Below are 22415 nucleotides of genomic sequence, written 5' to 3'. Positions count from 1 at the left end.
TAATTAATTGATAATTAAAACGATTTTCATTATCTACCTATATATATGGATGTAATTAATCTTCTTTTTACACCTTTGAATCAGTTCCTTTGAAAATAAACAACAATAAAATTATGCAAAGTAACTTTTTGAGGTAAATTTATTCTATAGGTAATAGCAAATATTATAAAAGTCGGTATAAATTTTAACTATTTCGCTAATGTAGTCACGATAACGACTTTTAAATTTGGTTCATATGTATTTGTGAGCGGTGTCTTCTGAAATCACAATATTTTTAATAATAAGCTTTTGGCATAACAAGGAACAAAATTACAATAACGTATATAATTTTAATATCTTCATTTACGATAACACGAGTAATTAGGTATCTGTTGAATGTAAATAATGAATTTATTAGCTCGTGTCTTGTAATATTAGCTTTGTTTTTTTTATCAGCAAAATATTCTCGTATCAAAAGGTGAGCAAATCACCGGTTATTCAATTATACCAAATAAAAAAAAACAGTTTAATGTCAACATGACAGTGACAGTACGTAATGACGTGATTGACGAGACTGTTGCAGATTCCAGTTTTCTTAGTCATCATTTTATGCATAGCCTTATCGACTTCTCGCTCTCTTTAGCGCTAAATTACTAAAGTTAGAGAGAGTTAGATAAAAACTTTTTGGTGACAAGAAAACTAGCTTGAAATTGAGATTTCTCGGATGTAAATAAAGGCGATATTTTATTATAAGTTATATTTATGCGACAATGGAGGAAGGAAATTCAATTATTTATGGGCTAGAACATCAGGTAAGTATTTTATATAAAAAAATATATGTTCATCCTTTACTCTTCTTGTTTTCGAAAACATTGGAAATAACTACATACATTTATGTTTTTCAATTCTTATACTCATTATTTCGTCTATTCTATCTTGCTTTAGTGTCTAAAAGTGTTGATTTGGTTTGTGTCTAAGGTTTATTTACCTTGATTCTACAAAGATACCACAATATTTTTGTTTTATTTTCACAAAATTCGAAAACATTCATTGTCTTACTATCACTCATTCATATTTCCCTGTTTCAGACTAGAGCATTATCCCCGCAGTACGGAGAGAGTGACGCTATACGATTTCTGATCGGTACACAGAGCTTGAAGCCCAACTCTAATCAGATTCATGTGGTTGAGCTGGAAGAAGACACAGGCGCTTTACATACAAAGGTAACATCTTCTTCTTACTTAGCTATATAGATATAATAGTAATTAATAGTTGCTTGTGGCTAAGCAATAACCGCACAAGAGAATTGATCAAAGGTTAAGCTATGCTTGATGCAGGACACGGACCATCTTTGCCATAACAAGTTCCTCCGTGTTTCGGAAGGAACATTAAATTGTGGGTCCCGGCCCTTAGTTTCACATCTTTGACAGTCGTTACAGGTAGTCAGAAGCTTAAAAAGACTGAAAACCAGTCTAACCAAGGGGCATTGTGTTGCCTTGTAAAACACAGATACTTAGCTGAAACTGGTTAGATTGGTAGCCAACCCCAACATAGTTGGGAATAGGCTAGGCCAATGATAAAATAGTAACACAGAATACACGAATACACACCACATGACAACAGGACTTCAATTGATGTGTTTATATGTTCTTTATATTCAAATATACATAAAACATTATATGCCCCACACATTGGTTTGACTGTGTGAGCGCATGGCACTTATTTATACACTAATATGTACAGTTGTGGATAGTATCTTGTTAATTTTTGCATATATTCTAGGTGTAGGTACACAAGCAAAGGGCATGCATAGTCTCAACAGATTTAATGAAGCAAGTTGCTATCCAAATGATATTAAAAAAAAAATGCATATAAAGTTTCATTTTATTCTTCTAAAACATTTTTACTTTAACATTCAAACTGTATATTGAATTGTTTCATTATTTACCAGGTATTTAAGCATGACATCGGTGAGGTTTGGCATCTACGCTGTTCCCCACATGATGCAGCCACTCTGCTCACCACTCACAACTCGTATGACCCAAACACCTCACAGTGTACGATGGGAGTCACGATATACAAGCTGCCTACAGTTGAAGTAAGTGTAGTAAGCTGGAAACAAATGAAGATTACCTTCTTTCGTCAACTTGGGCTCTGCAATAATACTTACTATAAATTTCATTAGGTAACATGGTGTTCCTATGAAATTTTAATCCCTAAACCTAACTGGAAAACTTAAACTTGACTGAATGGATAGCCATGTGGTTAAGGTCACCACGCCAAATCCACTGAGCACGATATGTCCGCTTCGATCGTCGCTAAAGACAAGCGTTTGTGGGATCCACGAATGCTTGTCATAACCCTGGTCGTCTTTGCATGTCACTTGAATGTTTGTGAAACCCCCCGCGATACAAGGATTTAATTCCTTAGTGCGGGAGTCGTTTTTAAAGAAAAATACAATAAAGTCCAAACTTGCCTTGTATTTTAACATGCAAATTACAGAATTTTATCTTTTTTTCTTTGACAGGTAATCCCTAAAGACTTGGATGACTTGAGTGCAATACAGAGCAGGAATGCAGAAGACATGGAGCTGCTCACAACTATAAAACCCGAGGTCAGTGATACCACGACAGACACAGAAGTACCTATTGAAACTGTCTCCAATACTCATTGGTAATCATAGTTATAATGGAATGAAGCTCAATGAAAAATCTGATCAGAATCGAAATTTATAATATCAATCTTCAATTTAGACTACTTTTAAATCAATTATGAAGAATCTTATCAAAATCGAAGTTTATAATTGCAATTTAGACTATTTAATTTGGTAGACCTAGTGTGATCACTTTTTTAATAAAACTTTAGGTACGCGTTTGTTTCAAACATGCTTATTACTACGCTACTTATGGTTTTATACTGTCGCTATAGGTGCAGATGTTCGTTTTGATCTTCGGCTAAATCCCCACGCAGGACGAACTTTGTGTGATCCATGAAACTAATATTAGTTTTTAGTCTTGGTGTCATTATGCATCTGACTTGATTTTTAATAAAACGCCCCGCGACACACCATGTATTAAATTCCTTACAAACTAATATTAGAGAAATTAAAAAAGGCTTTTTTTTTGCGCATATTTTTATATATCAGATAGATATTTTTAAAAGTTTTATTTAGTGGACTTTTACCTTAAATATGACAACCCCATCATACCCTTTACAAAACATCTACCTACATACAAATGTAACTTACCTTCCCACCTATCAATTTCAATACATATTACAACTTCAAATACATCAGGGTGAAGAAGAAATCCGTTGCGCTGAATGGCACCCGACGGACGCGTCCCGCGTGGGCGTGGTGTGCGCGGGCGGCGTCCGCGTGTATGACGTCACGGGGGGGGAGCTGGGCCGCGTGTCCGCCGCGCCCAGGCTCAAGCTGGCTGCCGGCAAGTGGAACCCGCATCAGGGAAACTCGCAGGTATGGACAATTATCTAGGTACAAGCTGTTGACTTCGTCCGCATGGTTAGAACATATAAGTTATGATTTATATCTGCCCTGCTTTTTCCACATTTTCCATTGTATCTTCGCTCCTATTAGTCACAGCGTGATGGTTTATAGCCTAAAACCTTCCTCGATGAATGGTCTATTCAACACAAAAATATTTTTTTCAATTTGAACCAGTAGTTCCTGAGATTAGCGCGTTCAAACAAACAAACTCTTCAGCTTTATATATTAGTATAGATATAGAAGTATAGATTGCCGCGCACCGACTAAATGTGGGCATATTGTACGACGGTTCAGGTTTAGTCAGAAAGAGTCTGACGCTACCCGCTTCCTCTCCCGAGGAGGTGGTGGCGGAGGTGGCTGCTTAATCCAAAACATAGTGATAAAGTATGATTTCCCATTAGAAAAAAAAATACGGTAGGTAAGTAGAACTACGAATTGCAGGTGCTCTTAAAGAGAAAAGTGTAGAAAGTGGTGGTGCGGGAGAAATATATGAAAGGTGATTGGAAAGTATACCGCTGCCGGGGTAACTAGCGTTTGGAGATCAAATAGAGTGTCTGTCGTATTACAAATAGCTAGGCAACTGAAAACATTTTGACTGAAGCTTAAATTGATTAAATGTCTATCCATTTGCAGAATAAACAAGTTCGTCTCGACGAAAAGAAACGTGTTAAAACAGGTTTAGCTACAATCATCATTCGCCTAGCCTTTTCCCAACTATGTTGGGGTCGGCTGCCGGTCTAACCGGGTTCAGCTAAGTACCAGTGTTTTACAAGGATCGACTGCCCATCTGACCTCCTCAACCCAGTTACCTGGGCAACACGATACCCCTTGGTTAGACTGGTTGTCAGATTTTTCAAGCTTCTGACTACCTGTAACGACTGTCAAAGATGTGGGAATAACAGCCGGGACCCACAATTTAACGTACCTTCCGAAACACGGAGGAACTCGTTGTGACAAAGATGGTCACCCATCTACCGACCAACCTCATCAAGCGTAGCTTAACCTGTGATCGAATCACTTATGCGGTTATAGCTGAGCCACGAGCCCCAGCTACAAATAATATTTTATTGCAAATGACTTATTACATACCTATATCACCTTCTTCAGTTTGCAGTGCTACAAGACATGCACATAAAGTGCTACGACACTCGCACGGACTGCACCAAGCCCTCGTGGAACATCGACAACGCGCACACTCAGCTCGCTAGAGATCTAGACTTTAATCCTAACAGGTAATCATCACTAATACTAGAAAAGTGAGTGCATATTAAGATACAGTTACATAGAGTACTTTGATCTTGTACATTAACACTTGGCTCGGGCACTGCCGTGCTCCCAGATAATCGTTGTTTTTTCGAAGCGGTCTAGTTGAGTAGTGCTTATTTTAGATTTCTGTAGATAATTTTGTTTTGTAATATAACATATGCTAACCCAATACTTATCTTTAACTTACAAATTGTATCTTTTTATACTTGTTTGCCTGCTTGCTTGTCTTAGCTAATCTTCTAAACAGCTGTATCGAGTCGGATACGTTTTTACTGGCGGGGCTATGTAAGTAATTAATTTGGTTGCTCAAAATATTTAGCAGTGGGATAATTCAGGGGTAGTAAGAAGCGAGGTATTGAAATTACTGAAAGAAATTCTTGACCTACTCCCAACTGTTATACAGTATCGGCTGAAAGTAAAATAAAATCTTCTATTTGACAGGCAGTTTCACGTGGCCAGCGCGGGCGATGACGCGGCTCTCAAGATCTGGGACTACAGGAATGGAAAGGAGCCTATTTTTAATAGAACGGACCATTCGCACTGGTGAGTTATATTAATATAACTAGCAGTTGCCCGCGACTTCGTCCGCGTGTTTAGAAGATAGATATTAAAAAGATCTACAATCCCGTAGTACATCATTTTATTCTTTTGTTAATAGTTTTAGGAGCGTACGCAGAAATAGGTTTCCAATTTTACACCTTTGGTTACAACATTGCAAGTTTCTTACGGAACCCTAACATTTTGAAAATAAATTATTGCCTATTTTCAGCGGGACTAATTTAGCTTCTTAGCAGTGAGAGAATTTTTCAAATCGGTCCTTGCGTTTCGAAGCCTATTCGTGCCAAACAAACAATCAAATCTTTCCTCTTTATAATATTAGTATAGATTAAAACAAAGAATGCGTGTAACCGTCACACCCGATTACAGAAAACTTTAAAACTAAAAAATGCTTATAAACCGGTAGGTACAGAAACGTGACGTCATATTGCCTTAACGGTCTTCCGTTACATCGTTGTCCAGTTACCTCCTAGTAGCGCGAAAAGAAGCTTTACTTAAAAAGCCTTAAATTATGTATATGTTGTGTCAGGGTGTGGACAGTCCGTTACAACACGTATCACGAGCAGCTGCTACTGACCGGCAGCTCGGATGCGCGCGCGCTGCTCACCGCCGCCGCCAGCATCTGCGTCGACAACGACGACGACGGGAAGAGACTCACGCAGGTGTAAGTATGATGGGATTGTCCGGGTTACTGTCTCCCCGGTACACGGGCAAAGGAAGGCACTTGGGGTGGGTTTTAGTCAGTAGAAGTGTGACACTCCCTTCCGCTCAACCCAAAGCGGAAGGAGTCAGGAGCTGCGAACCATAGTAAATAAAGTTATAATAGCTGATCCGGCAGACATGGTACTGCCTTAAAAAAAACTAGTTAATTTCTTGTGTATAAAAAGCATAACTTTTTATAGTAACTGTCGTTAGAATGATAACTTATTAAATGAGGTAACGGTTTACTCACACATATTCATCGGGATCGCCCTGCTAATTTTAGACCCAACCGAAGTCCGTAATCATAAACTTATCATCATCATCATCATCATCTACAGCCTTTGTCCTCTCACCATGGGCATATGCCTTTCTCGTGATAATTACTACGGTCCTGGGCCAGCCTCATCGGGACTCGACCCGAGACCTTTGTCATCGACCCATCTTGCTCCCGGACGGCCGACGTTTCTTTTGCCTTGTCTTGGCCACCATTCTGTCACCGCCTTAGTCCACCTACCGTCACTTCGTCTTATACAAATGTTTATTTCTAGATTGGAAGATGGAGTCCTGCAGTCATATGAACAGCACGAAGACTCCGTATACTGCGCAGAGTGGAGCGCGGCGGAGCCCTGGACCTTCGCCTCGCTCAGCTACGACGCGCGACTTGTACTCTCCCGAGTACCTAGACATTTCAAATACAAGATATTGCTGTGAGGTTAATATGATAATAAGGTTGATTTATATGTGTAAATATATTTATAATGAATGATTTTTCTTGATAAATAGCAAACGTAATGTATGGTATGGCTTTTAAAATTTAAATATAGTATCTGAATATAGGTCCGTCGTTTTATTTCTTACACTAAATAATGTTAGGTCCTGAATATGATTGTCCCTTGTTAAAGTTATAACATTAATCTACATATAGGATAATCATATTTATTCTTTGCTGCTTTTAGTGGGTCCCATCTATCTTTTAAATATATTGACCATGAGAATTCTAGTAAAATTCCTACGCATACCAATAACTTTTTAACCAAGTTAAAACTGCTATAATAGGTCATTTATTTTTCAACATAAACACACAAACTTAGATTCATCATCATCATCATCAATCCGTCTCAGTCCACAGCTGGACATAGGCTCTAGATATACGTCTCCAATTCCTGCCCGCTGCCTTACGAATATCATCAACCATAGATTAAAAACGAAAAATTTTAAACCTCAACTTGTCAATTCATATTTTGACGTTTACGTCATTACCATTTTAGCACATACCATGTAAGAATGTATAAGAATGATTTGGAAAAATATCTAAATTAAATGATTATATCTACCAATAGGTTTTCAAAGGCCTATTGTCCTTGGACAGAGGTCGCTTAGGGTACAAAGATATGAGGAAGGGTTTTTAGATGTCGCTTTTAAAATCCCCCTTTATATTGTGGGTATGAGCCAGTATGAGGGCTGAAGTGGTTCTGGTGTTGTTGGTCGACGTGGTCTGGGAGGCGTGCCAGGGTTACTATGAGATGGACTACAGTCAGAACGAAGATACAGACTTCTATGACACCTACGACAGTGGTTAGTAATGTGTGTCTTTTATCTGCTCACCTTTATAATTCAAGAGGTAAACATTCTTGATGCAACTACTTATGCAATCACATAATACTTATAAATAACTTTAATAGATATAGGAAAGAAATATATTATTGTAACTTTCGTTATTGGTTTCATAATTATTTATTGAATATTGATCGCCTGACTAGTTTCGGACCCAACTGGAGTTCTCAATCATGAGCTCTTCGGGTTGACTCGTGACCCCAGATGAGTAAACACTCATGAAATAAATAAAATAAACGACTTTTATATTTGATTGGGATTTTTATTGTTGTTTAGCCATTGAATTTTTAACGTGTTTCTTAACTGTTTACTTAACTCTTAACACTTAACGTGTTTCTGTGTATTTTACTTTAAACATAGATACAGGTATCTAATATTTATCTGCTCGTATATTATGCGGCCGTCTTTGGTATCACAAAATATGTTTTTACGATATTCGGTAGCGGGGTACCCAAGATGGAAAGGTAAAATATTAGTGAAGTTATTATTTTTTCCATCATGAAACAGGTTTTATTTGAACCTAGTTTTTTTCATGCAGATATAGGCACAACTTCTTTGCTCACTACCACGGAGACAGAATCAGATGTCCCCGCCAGGATACGAAGGTTCAAGCCGCCGGATTCGACAAGCAACTCAGAAGAACAAGCTAGCAATGGTAAGCATGGATCTATACCTTAGGCCTTCACACGTCACACCAAACTTATACACAGCGTCGAACGTAAGAAAATGTTAGGTTAGAACTTTTTAGTTGAATTTGTTACAGCTGATGTAATTCTGTTGCCAAAATAACAATAAATAGTTTAGTAGAGGATGGGCAACATTTAAGCCATAATTTTGAAAGTGGGTAACTTTGATTTGTTTTTCTTGACCCTCTGTGTCGCAAGTTTGACTCGCACTTGACCGGTTTTTTTTATTCGAATCTAACCGACAGCACGATTTGCAAGGACTGGGACTAAAAATAACGTGTTAAATTAAGTTTCCACTAAGACTCACAGCGAACCTGCTCAGATCTTTTTTCTAGTCAGACAGGCCGCGTTTCAGCTGCAACCCAACTGCAAATTGCAGTTGACTCGACTGCATTAGAACTGCAAACCAAACGTGCAGTCCGATTGCACGCCGACTGCAATTTGACTGCTCTTTTGTTTTGCAGTTTAGGGTCTTAGTTATCAGCCTTCGCATGCCTTGTTCCCTAATCACCACCCCCTGGTCAAAAATTACTCAGTTGGTTGTTATTTTAGATTTCGCTCCCATCACTCCCACCCTGTCGTCAATATCAGAGTTGATAGTTACAAGGAGTCACGGTTACAAAGACAATGACATTAGAAGTCTTGGACCGGAAGAAATCGAAGAAATTAAGGGTATGTATAGATGAAAAACGAAAGTGACAGCGTGCTATGTTGTGGAGTTTGTTGCGCCGTTTCTTCTTCACAGCCAGAGCACATAGGAAGCGGAAAGGGTGGGCGATACGGGATGATGTCTACATATGAATATTTGACGTTCAAAAAGTGCTAAAATCGGTTTAACTGTTTAAAAGTAGAGGGATTGAAAGTGGGGAAGAACAACCGAATGTCTGTAAATATACTCGAGTGGGGACTAAGTTGAAACCGCACTGAAATAGAATATTGATGACTTAATTAAGAGATTTCCTAGCTTCTTTATCTAACTGTTAAATCGATATTATTACTGTGATTTTGCACAAAATAAGGTTTAGGTTCACAGCTGTAAAGCTATTACTCAAATAGATAATTATTTAACGTACTTGCGGTTATGATTCCGTTAACTACAAAGTTAGTTCCGCAGGTGCACTTAGAGACATATTGAAGAGCCACGTTGTTGAGGTTGAAACCACGCCAGCCCTGGACGAAGACCCAACGGGTTACGAAAACTTTGAGGATACCACTAAACTGGAAAGCTCTACTATCATTACGGTAGAAACGTCTCTCCTGACAGTAGAGATCCCTGGAGGAATTCAATGGGTACCTGAAACGATAAGCAAAGTAAAAGCAAAAGAAGTAAGGAAGTGTCTTTATATGCTTACCTTGACTTATGTACCTAGAGCTGTCGTCTTGTGAAAGCGAGATGGAGCACATTTCGTGTAGCCATCTCGCTTCCGCAACAGCAATAATACTGCTTTCATAAGAAAAATACCTTTTGATGGTGACTTTCGCGTAGATGATCCATTATAAAATGATGCAACAATTCGACCCGCCGCCGCTTCTGCTCATGATTAAGGACTCCAGTTGGCTCCGAAAGCAGGGTGATTCCGATAAATAGGCGTCAGTAAACCGTTACATCATTTAATAGTAAAATACATGTACGGCAGAACCTCACCAAAAAGTTTTGTAACTCAGTAAATATATAGATATATTCTAAAACTATATTGCATGTTAAACGGTGAATTACCCAAAACTTTAGACATTTAGACAAAAAATAAATCCTTATATAGATACAAATCTATGAATTATTGAACGACTAAGAACTAAGTCGAATGCCACATTTGTTGTAGCTCTCTTTTATGTTAACAGGATCGGAATAAAAATATTCCACTCCGGGTGTGGCAGCCATCTGGGAAACGAATCCATGCCCACAGAGAAGGCGGCGGCGCTGAAGTAGGAGAAGGCCCAGGAGGTCCCGAAGGCCCCGAAGGTCCCGAAGATAAAGGACCGCCTAAATTTGACCCTGATGTGAGTAGCTTTTCTTTTAAGAGGGAAATTCTTATGGACTTTCTTAACCTAGGGAGGCGCGGGGGTGTGTGCCGGACTCTCACCAGCTAAAAACCACTCCGGTGCGTCCTCGTGCGTGCGCAGGGCTGGGGGAACCCAATATTTTCCGCAGCTGGTCTTCAGACTAACCTGATTTCTTCTTAATAAATGTCCGACTAACTATTGTAAAAATGAGATGTCTGATACTCCCTTCCTCTCAGGTACTCTGAACCTAAAGCGGGAAGAGTCATTTGATGTTCTGGAAAACAAGAAAGTATTGCTATAACCTCGGTCATCAAAAGTACCTAGCTCAGTCAGAAAAGATAGCGTTAGTCAGTCATAGGCACTACACAACTAGACTCAGAACCAGCAACCATGGATTACACAAATGCTTGATCGGGATCGAACCCGCGACACAGCTCGTACAGTCCCTATAAGCGATGACTATCGTTCTACAGCAGGCAGGTACACATGATATGTGTAATATGTTACAGGATTATGGGCCTACAGACAGTACGCCGGACTTGTCAAAGTTGTCGAAATATTTCACAACAACGCCGCCGACGCAGAAAACGTACCCGACACCGGGTAAAAGAAATTTTACAATAACGACGACGCAGCCCCCTTCCGAAGTAATTTACAATATATTTTTTTATATCTTCAGTTTTAGATATATCATCATATTTTTTTATTTTTTCGCGGAGATCGATCATATTATCGATTCGTAATTATCTAAAAAAAAATGGCTGGTCGTTGAAAACTAACCTTGTGTACGACACACGAAACCGTAGCAGATTTCGCTTGACCCCACTTAATCTATCTAGAGCTTAACTTCCTATTAATTACGTTTATTTATGTTTTGTTCTTACTTTATGTTCAGTTCGCACTAAGTTAATATTTCGTGTTACACATACACGGTATGATAATACCGATACGATAATGGTACAAAAAGCCAGCAAACAGTCCAAAAGTAAGATTTGTTATTGTGAACGAGACGGCGCTATATACCTCGTAGAGAGGCATCTCTCTTGCACAACATTGACTGTTTTTTTTTATTTTAATGTGATGGTAAATTCTCTGAAATGCCAGTGTTGAAGTAAACCTTCTTTAGGAAATCTGTTAGGTACGGTAAATAACGACACGTTTCTGTATCATTCGGTTTTTATATATTTTTGATTTTGTCAATAGATATTTATAAACAAGTCAATAAAAATCTATTGGGAACAAAATAAAAGTAAAAATTAATTATTGAATTTTACAATAGGAAATAAGTTTTACTTTAATCGCGTGTGACGGTTAGACGCACTCTTTTTCACTTCTTTTCAATCGCTGTCATTATCAATTTGATATTTCAGACTACAGGGGGCGGGGGCGAGGGTGACGATAAAGGCAAAGCTCCCGTCCGGCCCCCATCGTCGACTCCTAGTGCAGGCCGATCTCTTAGCAGTCCTACCGTACCAAATGCTAACACATCCGTGCCGATGGATAAAGACACATTGAATAACCTCTCCTCACTCATACCACCACATTTACTAGGTAAATGTATTGTTTCTTCAGCATTGTCCGCGCCGTAGTTTTTGATGTAGTACATACACACTAAGGTACTAAAGACTTGTCGATTTTGGCGAGAATGACGCAAGTACCGCTGACTGCTATTTCTCCGGATTTTTCCTAATTTGGAGATCATTCTAGAAATACATCCTGTTTAAAAAACTGTTAACATGTCTGGGATTTGCGCTCTAATATCCAGAGTTTTCACTTGTCTTACCTTGCTTGCTAAATTTTCAAGATGGCAACCATCTCTGTATATCAAAACCTATTCTTAGGACCTATTTGCTTATATGGTCATCTTAGAATGCGTCGTGATCGTGCTTAATAAATGAAACAAGTGAAACATAACACAGTACAACGGAAAAATTCGAACACCTCCTTACTTTAGTTGATACAGCGAAAGGTGCGTTTAGGCACAAGTTCCAGGTTCGAGTAATATTTGAGGCTTAAATTATTCCATACTTTCAGAAAACTTCGCTAGGTTAAATTGCTTAAATGATCTAATCAATTATTTACCATTAGATCAAGCGGCGAAAGAGTTGCTTGCCAAGTACATGACGACAACGACGGGAAAGCCGATGCTTGATATCAATGCAATTATAGCAATCATCGCGAACCTCACGTATGACTACGAATGGAACCTCACGGAACAATTCAATAAGACGCTGTTTGAGTGAGTTTCTTTTTGCTTAGGTATTTATTTATTTGGAACTAGCTGGTTTCATCCGCGCAGTACCCGTTCTCCCGGTAATTTTTCGGCTTTCTCTTTAAGAAACATCATCATTTGTTTGTCTTTGCCGTATATTTTTCCACATTTTCTCACTGTTTAAGTCTTCCTTGTACTGCTGGAAATATTTCAAGACTAAAATGAGCCAAATCGCTATAGCCGTTTTTGAGTTTTAGTGAGACAAATTTACAGAACAAATGCAAAATTCAAACATGTTTCTCCAACATTATCTACGGATACAAAAAAAAAGAAAAATCTATGAACAAAACAAGTATTCTCTTAAAAACCACTTCTGTAGCAACAATTTAGTAACAACATTTTAAAACACATAAACAGTTGTAGATATCTTTAAGTACTTAGAATTAAAAAGCATATCTACAAATATGTCTGTCGATGATCAGATGTCGTCATAAAGCCATAATATAGAGCCTTTTGGAATGGATTAGAAAACGACACCTATTACACATCAAAGCTTTGTGGTGGCCTTATTTTATTATTTTTTAGAGTACAGTAGTTGTTTATAATGACGAGTAGGTATAATGACCTCTTGGAAGGTCTTGCATTTATTCTGATATACTTACTTATGTTAAGTATATGAATTGTGTGTTTAAAGGCACGGTGTCCCGACGTGTCCAACACCAAGCACTGTGTCCACAACGACGACTACGCCTCCACAGTACGACTTCGCGAACACTTCTTTAGTGTCCAAGGTACCTACTTCTGATACTTGACGAGACTGTTGGTCTAGTGGATAGTGGTCCTGACTGGACTTCTGCTATACCGGAGTTCGTGGCTTCGATTCCCAGTCAGGACAAATGTTTGCGTGTTGAAAGATTGGTGCTGTAATAAAAACAAGTTAGAAAACTTCTGCTGTCGAGTAGATCGATCTTATTACCGATTCAGAATTATCTTTTATAAATATTCAGTTTTTAATATTGAATGATGCAACGGTTTACTCACGCGTAGTTATTGGGAGAGTCCGACTAGTTTCGGACCCAAACGGAATGCTTAGTCTTGAGCTGACGCGGCGGGATGATTCCCACGATAGTTGCTACAAAAGTAAGCGTATATTTTTAGCTGCTTTTATATTTACACTAGCTGTTGCCCGCGACTTCGTCCGCGTGGTTAGAAGATATAAGTTAGGATGAGAAGAAAGATGAAAGCCTTCGAAGATTATTATTTTTCCCCGTTTTTATTTATTTATTTATTTATTTTTATTTATTTATTTATCATTTATGTACACAGACCAATAAAAGTATCACAAATATAGAAAGAGGTGTACAAAGGTACTGCTTATTTCTTTGAGAAATCTCTTCCAGCAGACCTGCGAAAGGATAAATAAGTTAGAAAAATAGACAATAGTGTACAAGCATTGGAAAAACAGAAAGAGGTGAATATGACAAATACAATTTTAACAAAAGAAGAAAAGATAATAAAAAGAGACAAACTAAAATAAGATTACAATTACATAAATAAATACATATATACAATATAAATATGACACAACAGAAATTAAGATGACAGGTAGTGATCCTTTACTCGTCTCTTAAATATGGAAATAGATGAAGAATTCCGTATGTCAGGCGGCAGAGAGTTCCATAATCGAACTGCGTGCACGGTGAAGGAGTAGGAGTAGAAGTCCGTGCTGTGGGGATGGAACTTGAGGAGGGTTTTGAGGTGGGATCGGCACGGAGCGTCGCGAGGCTTGACGTATGAGAAACGCTCTCGTTTTTGTCACTTTTTCCATTGTATCTTCGCTCCTATTAGTTGCAGCGTGATGTTATATAGCCTAAAACCTTCCTCAATTAATGGTCTATTGAACACAAAAAGATTTTTTCAATTTGAACCAGAATTTCCTGAGATTAGCGCATTCAAACAAACAAAAAAACTCTTCAGCTTTGTATATTAGTATAGATAGTGTACATTTCGTATAACAAAACGTTCACACGTTCACACGAACGTATCACTTGTCTTTATTTTCTCTAGTGTTTCGTGTGCGGTCTGAAGACGCCGGAGATACCTCGCCGAGCGTACTGTTCCGACGCCTTCGCCGGCGACTTTCTGCCTTTGACCCCAGTAGACCCCCGCGCCAGGGGTCAAATAGCCAACTTCAGGAAGTACTGCAGATTCCTTGATGTGTAAGTGATTTAATTTTGAACATAACTACTAGCTTTAACTTAACTGGCAAGTTGGTCTAGACATCTGGTAGATAGTGGACCTATATCGGAGGTCGTGAGTTCAATTCCCACCCAGGACACGCCTTTGTGTGATGAGCACGATCATTTGTTCTGTAGGTACCTTTGTAGGCATGTTTATCAGTTGTCTAGTACTTCATAATACAAGCTTTACTTAGTTTCACACTAGATGGCGTTATATTAAAGTTGAGGAATATTATTATTTTATTTTTCAGACACAATTATGTAGAAAATCCATCGGAATCGAGGTCGATATACGGGCGGTTCACTGGCGGCTGCGCCGTGCGCTGGACCGACCTCAGCGGGATCTACACACAGCGAACCTGCCGCAACCGATACAAGCCTTTGATGGGCAAACACTTCGCCAGCAAACGAATGGCGAAACTAGAACTGGCTCTTATAGTAAGTTGATGACTTCTATTTTGGTAGCAAGTTAGCAACTATCGTGAGAATGATTCATTATTAAATGATGCAACGATTTACTCACACGTATTTAGCCCGACTAGTTTCGGACCCCCAATCCTCCGCCCCCACAACTTTTTCTCTCACTCTCTCTCCCGAACTCTCACTTAAGTACAAAACAAACTAAATTGTCATCCTTCAATCCATTCGGGAGCTATGATGCCAGAGACGAACAAGGAGACACGTCAGACTTAAACACTTCTACGTAGGGGCTTACAAACACACCTCATTGTGGACAGTAGAAGTACGATGCCGTTGCCCTTACCGTAGCGCCATCTCGCTCCCACAATCGCATTAGATCGCTCTATGAATGCATAATACAGGCAACGAATGAGTCTAGCCTAATATTTAGCCTGTAGTTCTCAAATTTAGAAATTATTGATTTGTTTTTGTTTCTAGAACGTTGAAAACGGATGCATAATCAGTCCAATGGCGTCTCTCTTAGCGCTGTCACGGGGTATATCATTGTACGCGCGTTTCCATGCCTGCGTATGTTCAACCAATTGGTGTAATAAGGCGATACGCGTGCAGCAATGGAAATTTTACTGGACGATGTTACTGCACTGGTTTTTTAACAGATAATCTCACAGTAAAGGGGGATTTTGTAACTGTTTTGTTATGTAATATTGTTTTTGTTTTGTGATCGTTTTTGTTTTGTTTTGAACAGTGGAAATTAAATAACTTTAAATAAATAATGTTTTATTTTACAGGGCTAATATGGAAGGTCTAGCAGGTGTATTTAGTTTGTAATCTCTGTAGCAAAGAGATGTGTTTATTCTATATTTACAATCATAAGCTGTGGGAGTAAAGTCGAAAACTGCGTGTGAAATATATATCTTTGTATATATTTAATGATGGTTCAGATTCTTTAATTACATCTATAATACCATTCATTAAAGTTATTTTCAATATTTAGCAATTTTAGGTAACAGTTTCAACCCACTAAGTACAGCAAAAAATTAAAATAGTATCGTAATTATAATATATTTGAGTAGAATACAGAAAATAAAAGCTTAATATATAAATATACAGTTTATTTACAATTAAAACCTCTCGGCAACTCTGTTGGCAACATTTCGTAGATTTCCATATACTTTGGAAGGTGGAGAACCCATAATGAGGTTACACACAGCCCGTCTTGCCAGTGCAATATTTTGATAACTGCCAAGGATGTGAATTTTCGAGTCTGCCAACACTATTCTGGTTTTCGTAACGTTCTCTATGGTGAATTTCGTCCGGCCAGCTTTTCCCGCCAAGCGGCCGATGGCGCGGCTCAGATGGTCGCCATTTAAGGTTTTCACATCTTTGACTTCGAATGACTCGACAAATAAGTCGTCTAGTCTGAGGAGGGCGAGCGCGTCGTCGACTTCGAATCCGTAGATAAACGCCTGTTAAAATTAAAACAAACTTAATTACACATTATTTTTTACACTAAGATATAAACTCAATTTAGGTTTGGCTTACAATTTCACAGTATTACACTGTTTACATATAAATAAACACCTGCAATATGGATTTAAGACCATTATTGATTTCAGCAACATTCAAAATACAGAATCACATGAAGACAAGAAGATTGATACTTGAAAAAAGGTAAACAATAAACAATCCATGTCTGTATTATTAAACTGTCAAAAAATACATCTTCATCCCTGCCAAAGTCGGGAAACAGTATTGTATATTATTATAAGTAGTTACCTTAACAAAATCCGCAGCTTTCTGTAAGTTAGCAATGTCTTTAGTTTCAGGACCAACTTTGATTTCGACATTACGTGTTTTAGTGTTGAATCTTGCTTGCAGCAGCAGGTGTTCCACTATAGGAGTGAAGATCTTCAACCAATTTTCTTTAAGAGGTGTGTATCTGTAAATTTAAGCATTTTTATTAATATATTTTTATTTATCAATTACTACTTTAAAAGGGTTGTTGAGGATTACTCATTGTATGTTATGTAACAGTCTAAAATGGTTATATTATCGCTAGATACACAAATAGAAATAAACAAACATTTTGACTTAACTGTTATTGTTCTACATATTACGCATATTATTTGTAAACAGGATACTTTTACTGTTTGTAGCGAAAGGACGATATTTACGAACTTGTTTTTAAATTTCATACTTATTTACGCGTAGGCATGAAGTAAATAAATATTAGTATGAAAATATACATTTTGAGGTTATATACCTGTGTGCAGGGACAGCAATTTTCCTCATATTCTCCTTAGATTCATTAGGTTCCGTGTTTCTCTTCTTTTTAGCCTTCGAACGGTTGTGTTTCGCCTTCCCTTGGATACCATTATGTTCTTCCACATCCATACCTTCGCCAGATTCCGATATTGCTCTTCGCTTCATATTTTTCAATTTCACTGTCTTTTTCGCAGGTAAGAACTCATCGATATTTATGTTTCCAGTTTCCATGTTTGATTCCGTTTTGTCCGTCATGTTTCTAAATTAATTAAAGTGATTATTTTGTTCAATTTGTTGCAAAATAACAATTCTCACATGGCTTTTTAGATAATCACAGATTAAAAGAACTCAGTGACAGTTCGTCCAAAACAGGGACAGTCGAAACGTCAGCCGAAAAAGTCTCACGTAGATTAAAAACAAGACGGAAATAAATAGAAGGGATGTTTCAGCTGTTCAAAAATCTGTGAATTTTGTGGTTTTTTTTTATTTGTTTGTTAAAACACACAAATTAATTCAATCTTGATTGACTCAACAGAATGAATACTATTAATAGTATTATATGAAACAAAAAGGGCTACGTTCATAAACTACATAAAATAATGAATTTATTTTGCCTGAAGTTATTTATTTAAGTAATAATTAGAAATAAAATTAAAATTTATTATGGGATACCATTAAATTTTAACTTGTACAACTCTTGAATAGAGACATTAAAATCGTAATCAGTGATTTATTTTTATTTCCAATAAGCAGGCTTCACACCTTCTTGGAGTTTGAACGTTACCTTTGTGAATGGTTATGTCACAAGTTCTGTAGAATATTTTTTTGTTATTATGAATTGATTAGAGGTAAGAAATCCTGATCATAAATACAACAAATTAAATTTAGAAACATAATAATCTCATGGCGTAAATGTTTTAGGTATCACACAACTGAAGATACCTCAAATCAAAATGTCTACACTAATTAAAACTGCAATTGTTAAAGTGCTCAGCCCTAGCCAGGGTTGTAAAATAGCGGCTTGCTCGTACGTGCAGAACCGTAACATCTCTGGTAAGACGCTGAGGGAGTCGCTTCCTCCTCCTCCCCCTAAACCAGCACCTTTCGACTATGAAACGAAGGACTATACCTGGCTGAGGAGTTTGTTCGACCGCACGACCCACAGGTTCGATGACAACTCCAAAGTTATCGTGGTCGAGGGTCCCGTTGCGTCCGGCAAGACGGAGTTCGCGGCCGCGCTGGCTGACGACCTGAACATGAAACATTTTGTCGAAGCAAACATGGACATCCATTACGTGCGTCCGAATGGCTACGATCTGAGGATGTTCGACCCCGAGATCCCTGAAGACACGAGAACATTCGACCATGTCAACTTTAACCTGACTCCTAATCACCGCCTGGTCGGTAACTACCAGCTCATGATGTACATTGCTCGCTACAGCCAGTACATTGATGCATTAGCCCATGTGTTCAACACTGGGCAGGGTGTTGTGTTGGAGAGGTCTCCCTACTCTGACTTTGTGTTCTTGGAGGCCATGTACAAGCAGAAGTTCTTAAGCCGTGGAGTCAGGTCCGTGTACTATGAGCTCAGGATGAACACCCTTGAGGAGTTGATGAGACCTCACTTGGTCATATATTTGGATGTTCCTGTTAGCAAGGTTAGATGACCCTTTTTGCAATTGTTTTTTTACTTGAAAATACTAAATATTTAAGTAAATCATCTGATATTCTAAACAACTCTTAACCTAAAACTATTTTAAACCCATAATGGCTTGGAAAATAGTAGATAAAGTTTTGGTTTGATTTCTGAATACAAAGGATTTACCTTATACATGTTCATACCAAAACATTATTTGCTATTAGGTAACCATCCACTTCTTTCTTATAATCTATACAGCTACCTGTCATACAAAAAGCCTGAGATAGCAATATGCATCCATCTTCATCCTCTTTATTTGAATGACATATTCAAATATTTAATATCATATTCAAGAATACATCACACTTATAACATTGCAGGTGGAGGAAGCGATCAAGACTAGGAAGCATGACCATGAGGTGAATGGCAAGGCCCTCACGAAGGACTTCCTGACTGAGATGGAGCGTCAGTACAAGAACAAGTATCTCCGCGACATCGCTACGCACGCCGAGCTGCTCGTGTACGACTGGAGTGGCGGCGGTGACGTTGAAGTCGTATGTATTGCAATCTCCTCTATTTTTATTTAATTTTTCTAAGACTAATCACTACTCTTTCCGTCTGTAAGGCCTCTGAAAAGTCCTCCCCTAAATCCTTCCATGATTCTCAATACTCTTCAATACCAGACTCAAGACTGCTATACTGGAGGTTGTGGATTCGATTCCCACCCAGGACAAATGTTTGTGTAATGAGCACGATCATTTGTTCTATGTCTGGGTGTAATTTATCTATAGTGTGTATGTATTTAGAAATATATAAGTATGTTTATCAGTTGTCTAGTACTCATAATACAAGCTCTGCTTAGTTTGAGACTAGATGGCGTTGTGTTAAAGTTGTGGAATATTTATTTATTCTTAAAATTCTGTTCTTGCACCAAAATATATTTACGGTATTTTTTTGTATCCTATGCGTTATACTAGCTAACTTAGATCGGTTGGACTGATTTGTGAATCAAAATTATCCATCTCGGTACATCAACGCGTAAAAAAAGCAGCCGTTTAGGAAGAGTTCATTGTTATATTCAATTTAATCCTTTATTGCATACCATAGTTACAGGGATTTAGAATTATTACGTAAGTTCACAGCTCATAGTCATAGGTACTACTGGTTTATTTCGAGAAATACCAACGTAATTTGAATCGCATTGCTGAACAAAGACCATTTCGCTATTGTCATTATATGGTGTAAAATAAAGAATATTCTATTCTATTCTAAACATCTCCACCATTTGACGCCAGACTGTTCTATCGTGAACCATTTCACGGTGTTCTCCTAAAATTTGTTTACGCGGTCCGGCTATCAATACTACTATTAACATTATAAACGCGAAAGTATTTATGGATGTTCCTCTTTCACACAAAACCCACTAAATGGATTTAAACTAAACTTGTTACACTGATAGTTTATTTAAGTTAATAACGCAAACTATCCTGTGATAGTTTTATCCCGATTTTATGTTCCCGTGGCATCATTTTCGATTTGTAACGGGCGGGCCTGTTAGCAACATCTACTAATATTTACAAAACATCATCAACAGGTCGTTGAAGACATCGAGCGTCTGAACTTCGACCAGTACACGGAGCGCGAGGAGCCCAAGATGAAGGACTGGCGCCTGCCCCGCGAGATGGAGTGGGCGGACAAGCGCATGCTGTACACAAACCAGAAGCACTATCTCATGAACCTGTTCGGCATCCCGAAACTAGATGTGCCAGAACTTATCACAAGTCCTGATGACGCTTATGAGAGGCAAAGGGTGAGTGACGCTTGTATATTAGACAAATTATCTAAATAATCGACGAAAGAGATTTTTAAAACATGACTGAGTTATAAGTGATTGCTTAAAGTTACAAAATTAATATCAGCAGACCATTTGTTTAAGCAAATATATTAACTTATTTCTTTGAGAAAGTTGTTCATTGTTTTCGGATGGAGTAGCAAAATAATATGACTGAATTGGCTGCGTATTTCTACTTCACCTTGGGTAGTAATCGATGATTGTCTGGATAAAACCCTAGATTCATTAAAATCTAGTTGTATAAGGTTTACTCCCGGCGGAATGGAGTTCAGTTTTAATCTAATAAAGATTGGGGTCAGGATTGGGAGAGAATCAAAATCAAAACGGAACCAAACCAGTATGGGTAGGTTTGGCAGTGAACCTCTCGTCTAGAACTATCTTGACGTGTCTTTCTTTCGTTGGCAGGTCATCGACGCGCACCCGATGTTCCAGCACATGGAGGGCTACACTCCCGGGGAGTCCGTGCTATTCAAATCCAAGATGTCCAAATACACTGAATACATCTAAATTTAGACGGTCTATGTAGAAGGTTTTGTTAATATAATTTAAATAAATACTTTATTCGAAATTTTTATTTTGGTTTCTCATTTCATCTACATTAAAAAAAAATACCGCTCATCGAAGTATGCTCGGGTGAGCTACATTAGAACAAAGGTGTATAGGAAAATACCTCAGACACATTCAAATAAAAAAGCAAAATAAAGTCAACTGCTTTATTTCCATGTGAGTTATTAAAAACATATAAAGAATTACATCTATTCATTGTGCAGCACCACGGATCTTTGGCAACGTGAAACAAGCATTGGGGCTAAAACATACTCTGCAATGTGGATAAAACCTGTGTGTGTGTGGGAATTGTGACAGCGCAGTACATTGGATAGTGTCATCTCTCTTCCTCAACTGCAAGAATATTACTCTAGAATATAATTTTACAATAATATTATCTTTCAAAGTTAGCCCTAACATTTGTTTCACGTTCCTTACATTTTAAAAGTCTATCTTAAGAACAATTATTTCATATCTATGTATGGATTCGCTGAACGTACGATGCAATAACACTTTTATAGATACTATTTATAAATGCTATGTATGTAGGTCCCTACAGCCCGATTTTTGGCCACATTAAAAACAAATGCGTTGTTCCTAGATTTAAAAATACGTTTAGCGATTTCATACAATCCAAACCCAGAAAATATTAACGGAATGTAAATAAAATATTTAAATTATAATTATTATAAGGCATAAAATATTGCAAAACATAATATTTTTGGTTCTTCCTATTTTTTTTGTTTTAACATAATTTGATTTGTTTTTCAACGCAAATACGCCGTTTAATGTTTTTTTTAAATTGGTAATGTCAAAATATGGTAAAATTAAATTTCTTATTTTAATTACTTCAGTATAAAGGCTATTTTAGAGTAAAAAATTACGTAAAATTATACTATCGAATGTTTACAATTATAATCCTATATTTAA

The 22415-nt window shown here is 37.7% G+C and overlaps 4 protein-coding genes across 4 annotated transcripts; 3 read left to right on the top strand and 1 right to left on the bottom strand.

Annotated features, from left to right (window-relative positions):
* The first annotated feature begins 642 nt into the window (after window positions 1-642).
* LOC113494308 (EARP and GARP complex-interacting protein 1-like) lies at window positions 643-6847 on the top strand. Its single transcript, XM_026872594.1, has 9 exons — window positions 643-791; window positions 1068-1202; window positions 1931-2077; window positions 2507-2593; window positions 3275-3454; window positions 4592-4716; window positions 5192-5293; window positions 5838-5972; window positions 6559-6847. The coding sequence occupies exons 1-9, from the start codon at window positions 750-752 to the stop codon at window positions 6719-6721; spliced, it is 1116 nt and encodes a 371-aa protein (XP_026728395.1). The 5' UTR covers window positions 643-749; the 3' UTR covers window positions 6722-6847.
* A 404-nt stretch (window positions 6848-7251) lies between these two features.
* Window positions 7252-16182, top strand: LOC113494307. The gene is made up of 12 exons (XM_026872593.1): window positions 7252-7585; window positions 8163-8279; window positions 8863-8982; window positions 9425-9636; window positions 10150-10308; window positions 10821-10958; window positions 11682-11862; window positions 12400-12550; window positions 13218-13314; window positions 14591-14742; window positions 15015-15201; window positions 15661-16182. Exons 1-12 carry the CDS (start codon window positions 7465-7467, stop codon window positions 15841-15843), a joined length of 1818 nt encoding a protein of 605 aa, XP_026728394.1. The 5' UTR covers window positions 7252-7464; the 3' UTR covers window positions 15844-16182.
* Window positions 16183-16280: 98 nt separating this feature from the next.
* Window positions 16281-17805, bottom strand: LOC113494309 (RNA-binding protein pno1). Its single transcript, XM_026872595.1, has 3 exons — window positions 17447-17805; window positions 16960-17122; window positions 16281-16649 (listed from the first exon to the last, which is right to left on the bottom strand). The coding sequence occupies exons 1-3, from the start codon at window positions 17701-17703 to the stop codon at window positions 16305-16307; spliced, it is 765 nt and encodes a 254-aa protein (XP_026728396.1). The 5' UTR covers window positions 17704-17805; the 3' UTR covers window positions 16281-16304.
* A 389-nt stretch (window positions 17806-18194) lies between these two features.
* LOC113494306 (NADH dehydrogenase [ubiquinone] 1 alpha subcomplex subunit 10, mitochondrial) lies at window positions 18195-21513 on the top strand. Its single transcript, XM_026872590.1, has 5 exons — window positions 18195-18296; window positions 18370-19106; window positions 19468-19641; window positions 20682-20897; window positions 21345-21513. Exons 2-5 carry the CDS (start codon window positions 18402-18404, stop codon window positions 21444-21446), a joined length of 1197 nt encoding a protein of 398 aa, XP_026728391.1. The 5' UTR covers window positions 18195-18296; window positions 18370-18401; the 3' UTR covers window positions 21447-21513.
* Window positions 21514-22415: the final 902 nt, after the last annotated feature.

This window comes from Trichoplusia ni, chromosome 5, assembly GCF_003590095.1.
Source record: "Trichoplusia ni isolate ovarian cell line Hi5 chromosome 5, tn1, whole genome shotgun sequence".
Classification (NCBI taxonomy): Eukaryota; Metazoa; Arthropoda; class Insecta; order Lepidoptera; family Noctuidae; genus Trichoplusia; species Trichoplusia ni.
This window is presented reverse-complemented; position numbering and strand designations above follow the sequence as displayed.

Excerpts from the sequence above, each read along its gene's own strand:
- LOC113494308 (XM_026872594.1), top strand. The coding sequence starts at position 750 with ATGGAGGAAGGAAATTCAATTATTTATGGGCTAGAACATCAG. Across the intron at positions 3,455-4,591 it reads CGCATCAGGGAAACTCGCAG|TTTGCAGTGCTACAAGACAT; the intron begins GTATGGACAATT and ends CACCTTCTTCAG. Across the intron at positions 4,717-5,191 it reads CTAGACTTTAATCCTAACAG|GCAGTTTCACGTGGCCAGCG; the intron begins GTAATCATCACT and ends TCTATTTGACAG.
- LOC113494306 (XM_026872590.1), top strand. The coding sequence starts at position 18,402 with ATGTCTACACTAATTAAAACTGCAATTGTTAAAGTGCTCAGCCCTAGC. Across the intron at positions 19,642-20,681 it reads GCGGCGGTGACGTTGAAGTC|GTCGTTGAAGACATCGAGCG; the intron begins GTATGTATTGCA and ends CATCATCAACAG. Across the intron at positions 20,898-21,344 it reads ACGCTTATGAGAGGCAAAGG|GTCATCGACGCGCACCCGAT; the intron begins GTGAGTGACGCT and ends TTTCGTTGGCAG.
- LOC113494307 (XM_026872593.1), top strand. The coding sequence starts at position 7,465 with ATGAGGGCTGAAGTGGTTCTGGTGTTGTTGGTCGACGTGGTCTGGGAG. Across the intron at positions 8,983-9,424 it reads AGAAATCGAAGAAATTAAGG|GTGCACTTAGAGACATATTG; the intron begins GTATGTATAGAT and ends TTAGTTCCGCAG. Across the intron at positions 10,959-11,681 it reads CGACGCAGCCCCCTTCCGAA|ACTACAGGGGGCGGGGGCGA; the intron begins GTAATTTACAAT and ends TTGATATTTCAG.
- LOC113494309 (XM_026872595.1), bottom strand. The coding sequence starts at position 17,703 with ATGACGGACAAAACGGAATCAAACATGGAAACTGGAAACATAAATATC. Across the intron at positions 17,123-17,446 it reads ATTGCTGTCCCTGCACACAG|ATACACACCTCTTAAAGAAA; the intron begins GTATATAACCTC and ends TTAAATTTACAG. Across the intron at positions 16,650-16,959 it reads AAGCTGCGGATTTTGTTAAG|GCGTTTATCTACGGATTCGA; the intron begins GTAACTACTTAT and ends TAATTTTAACAG.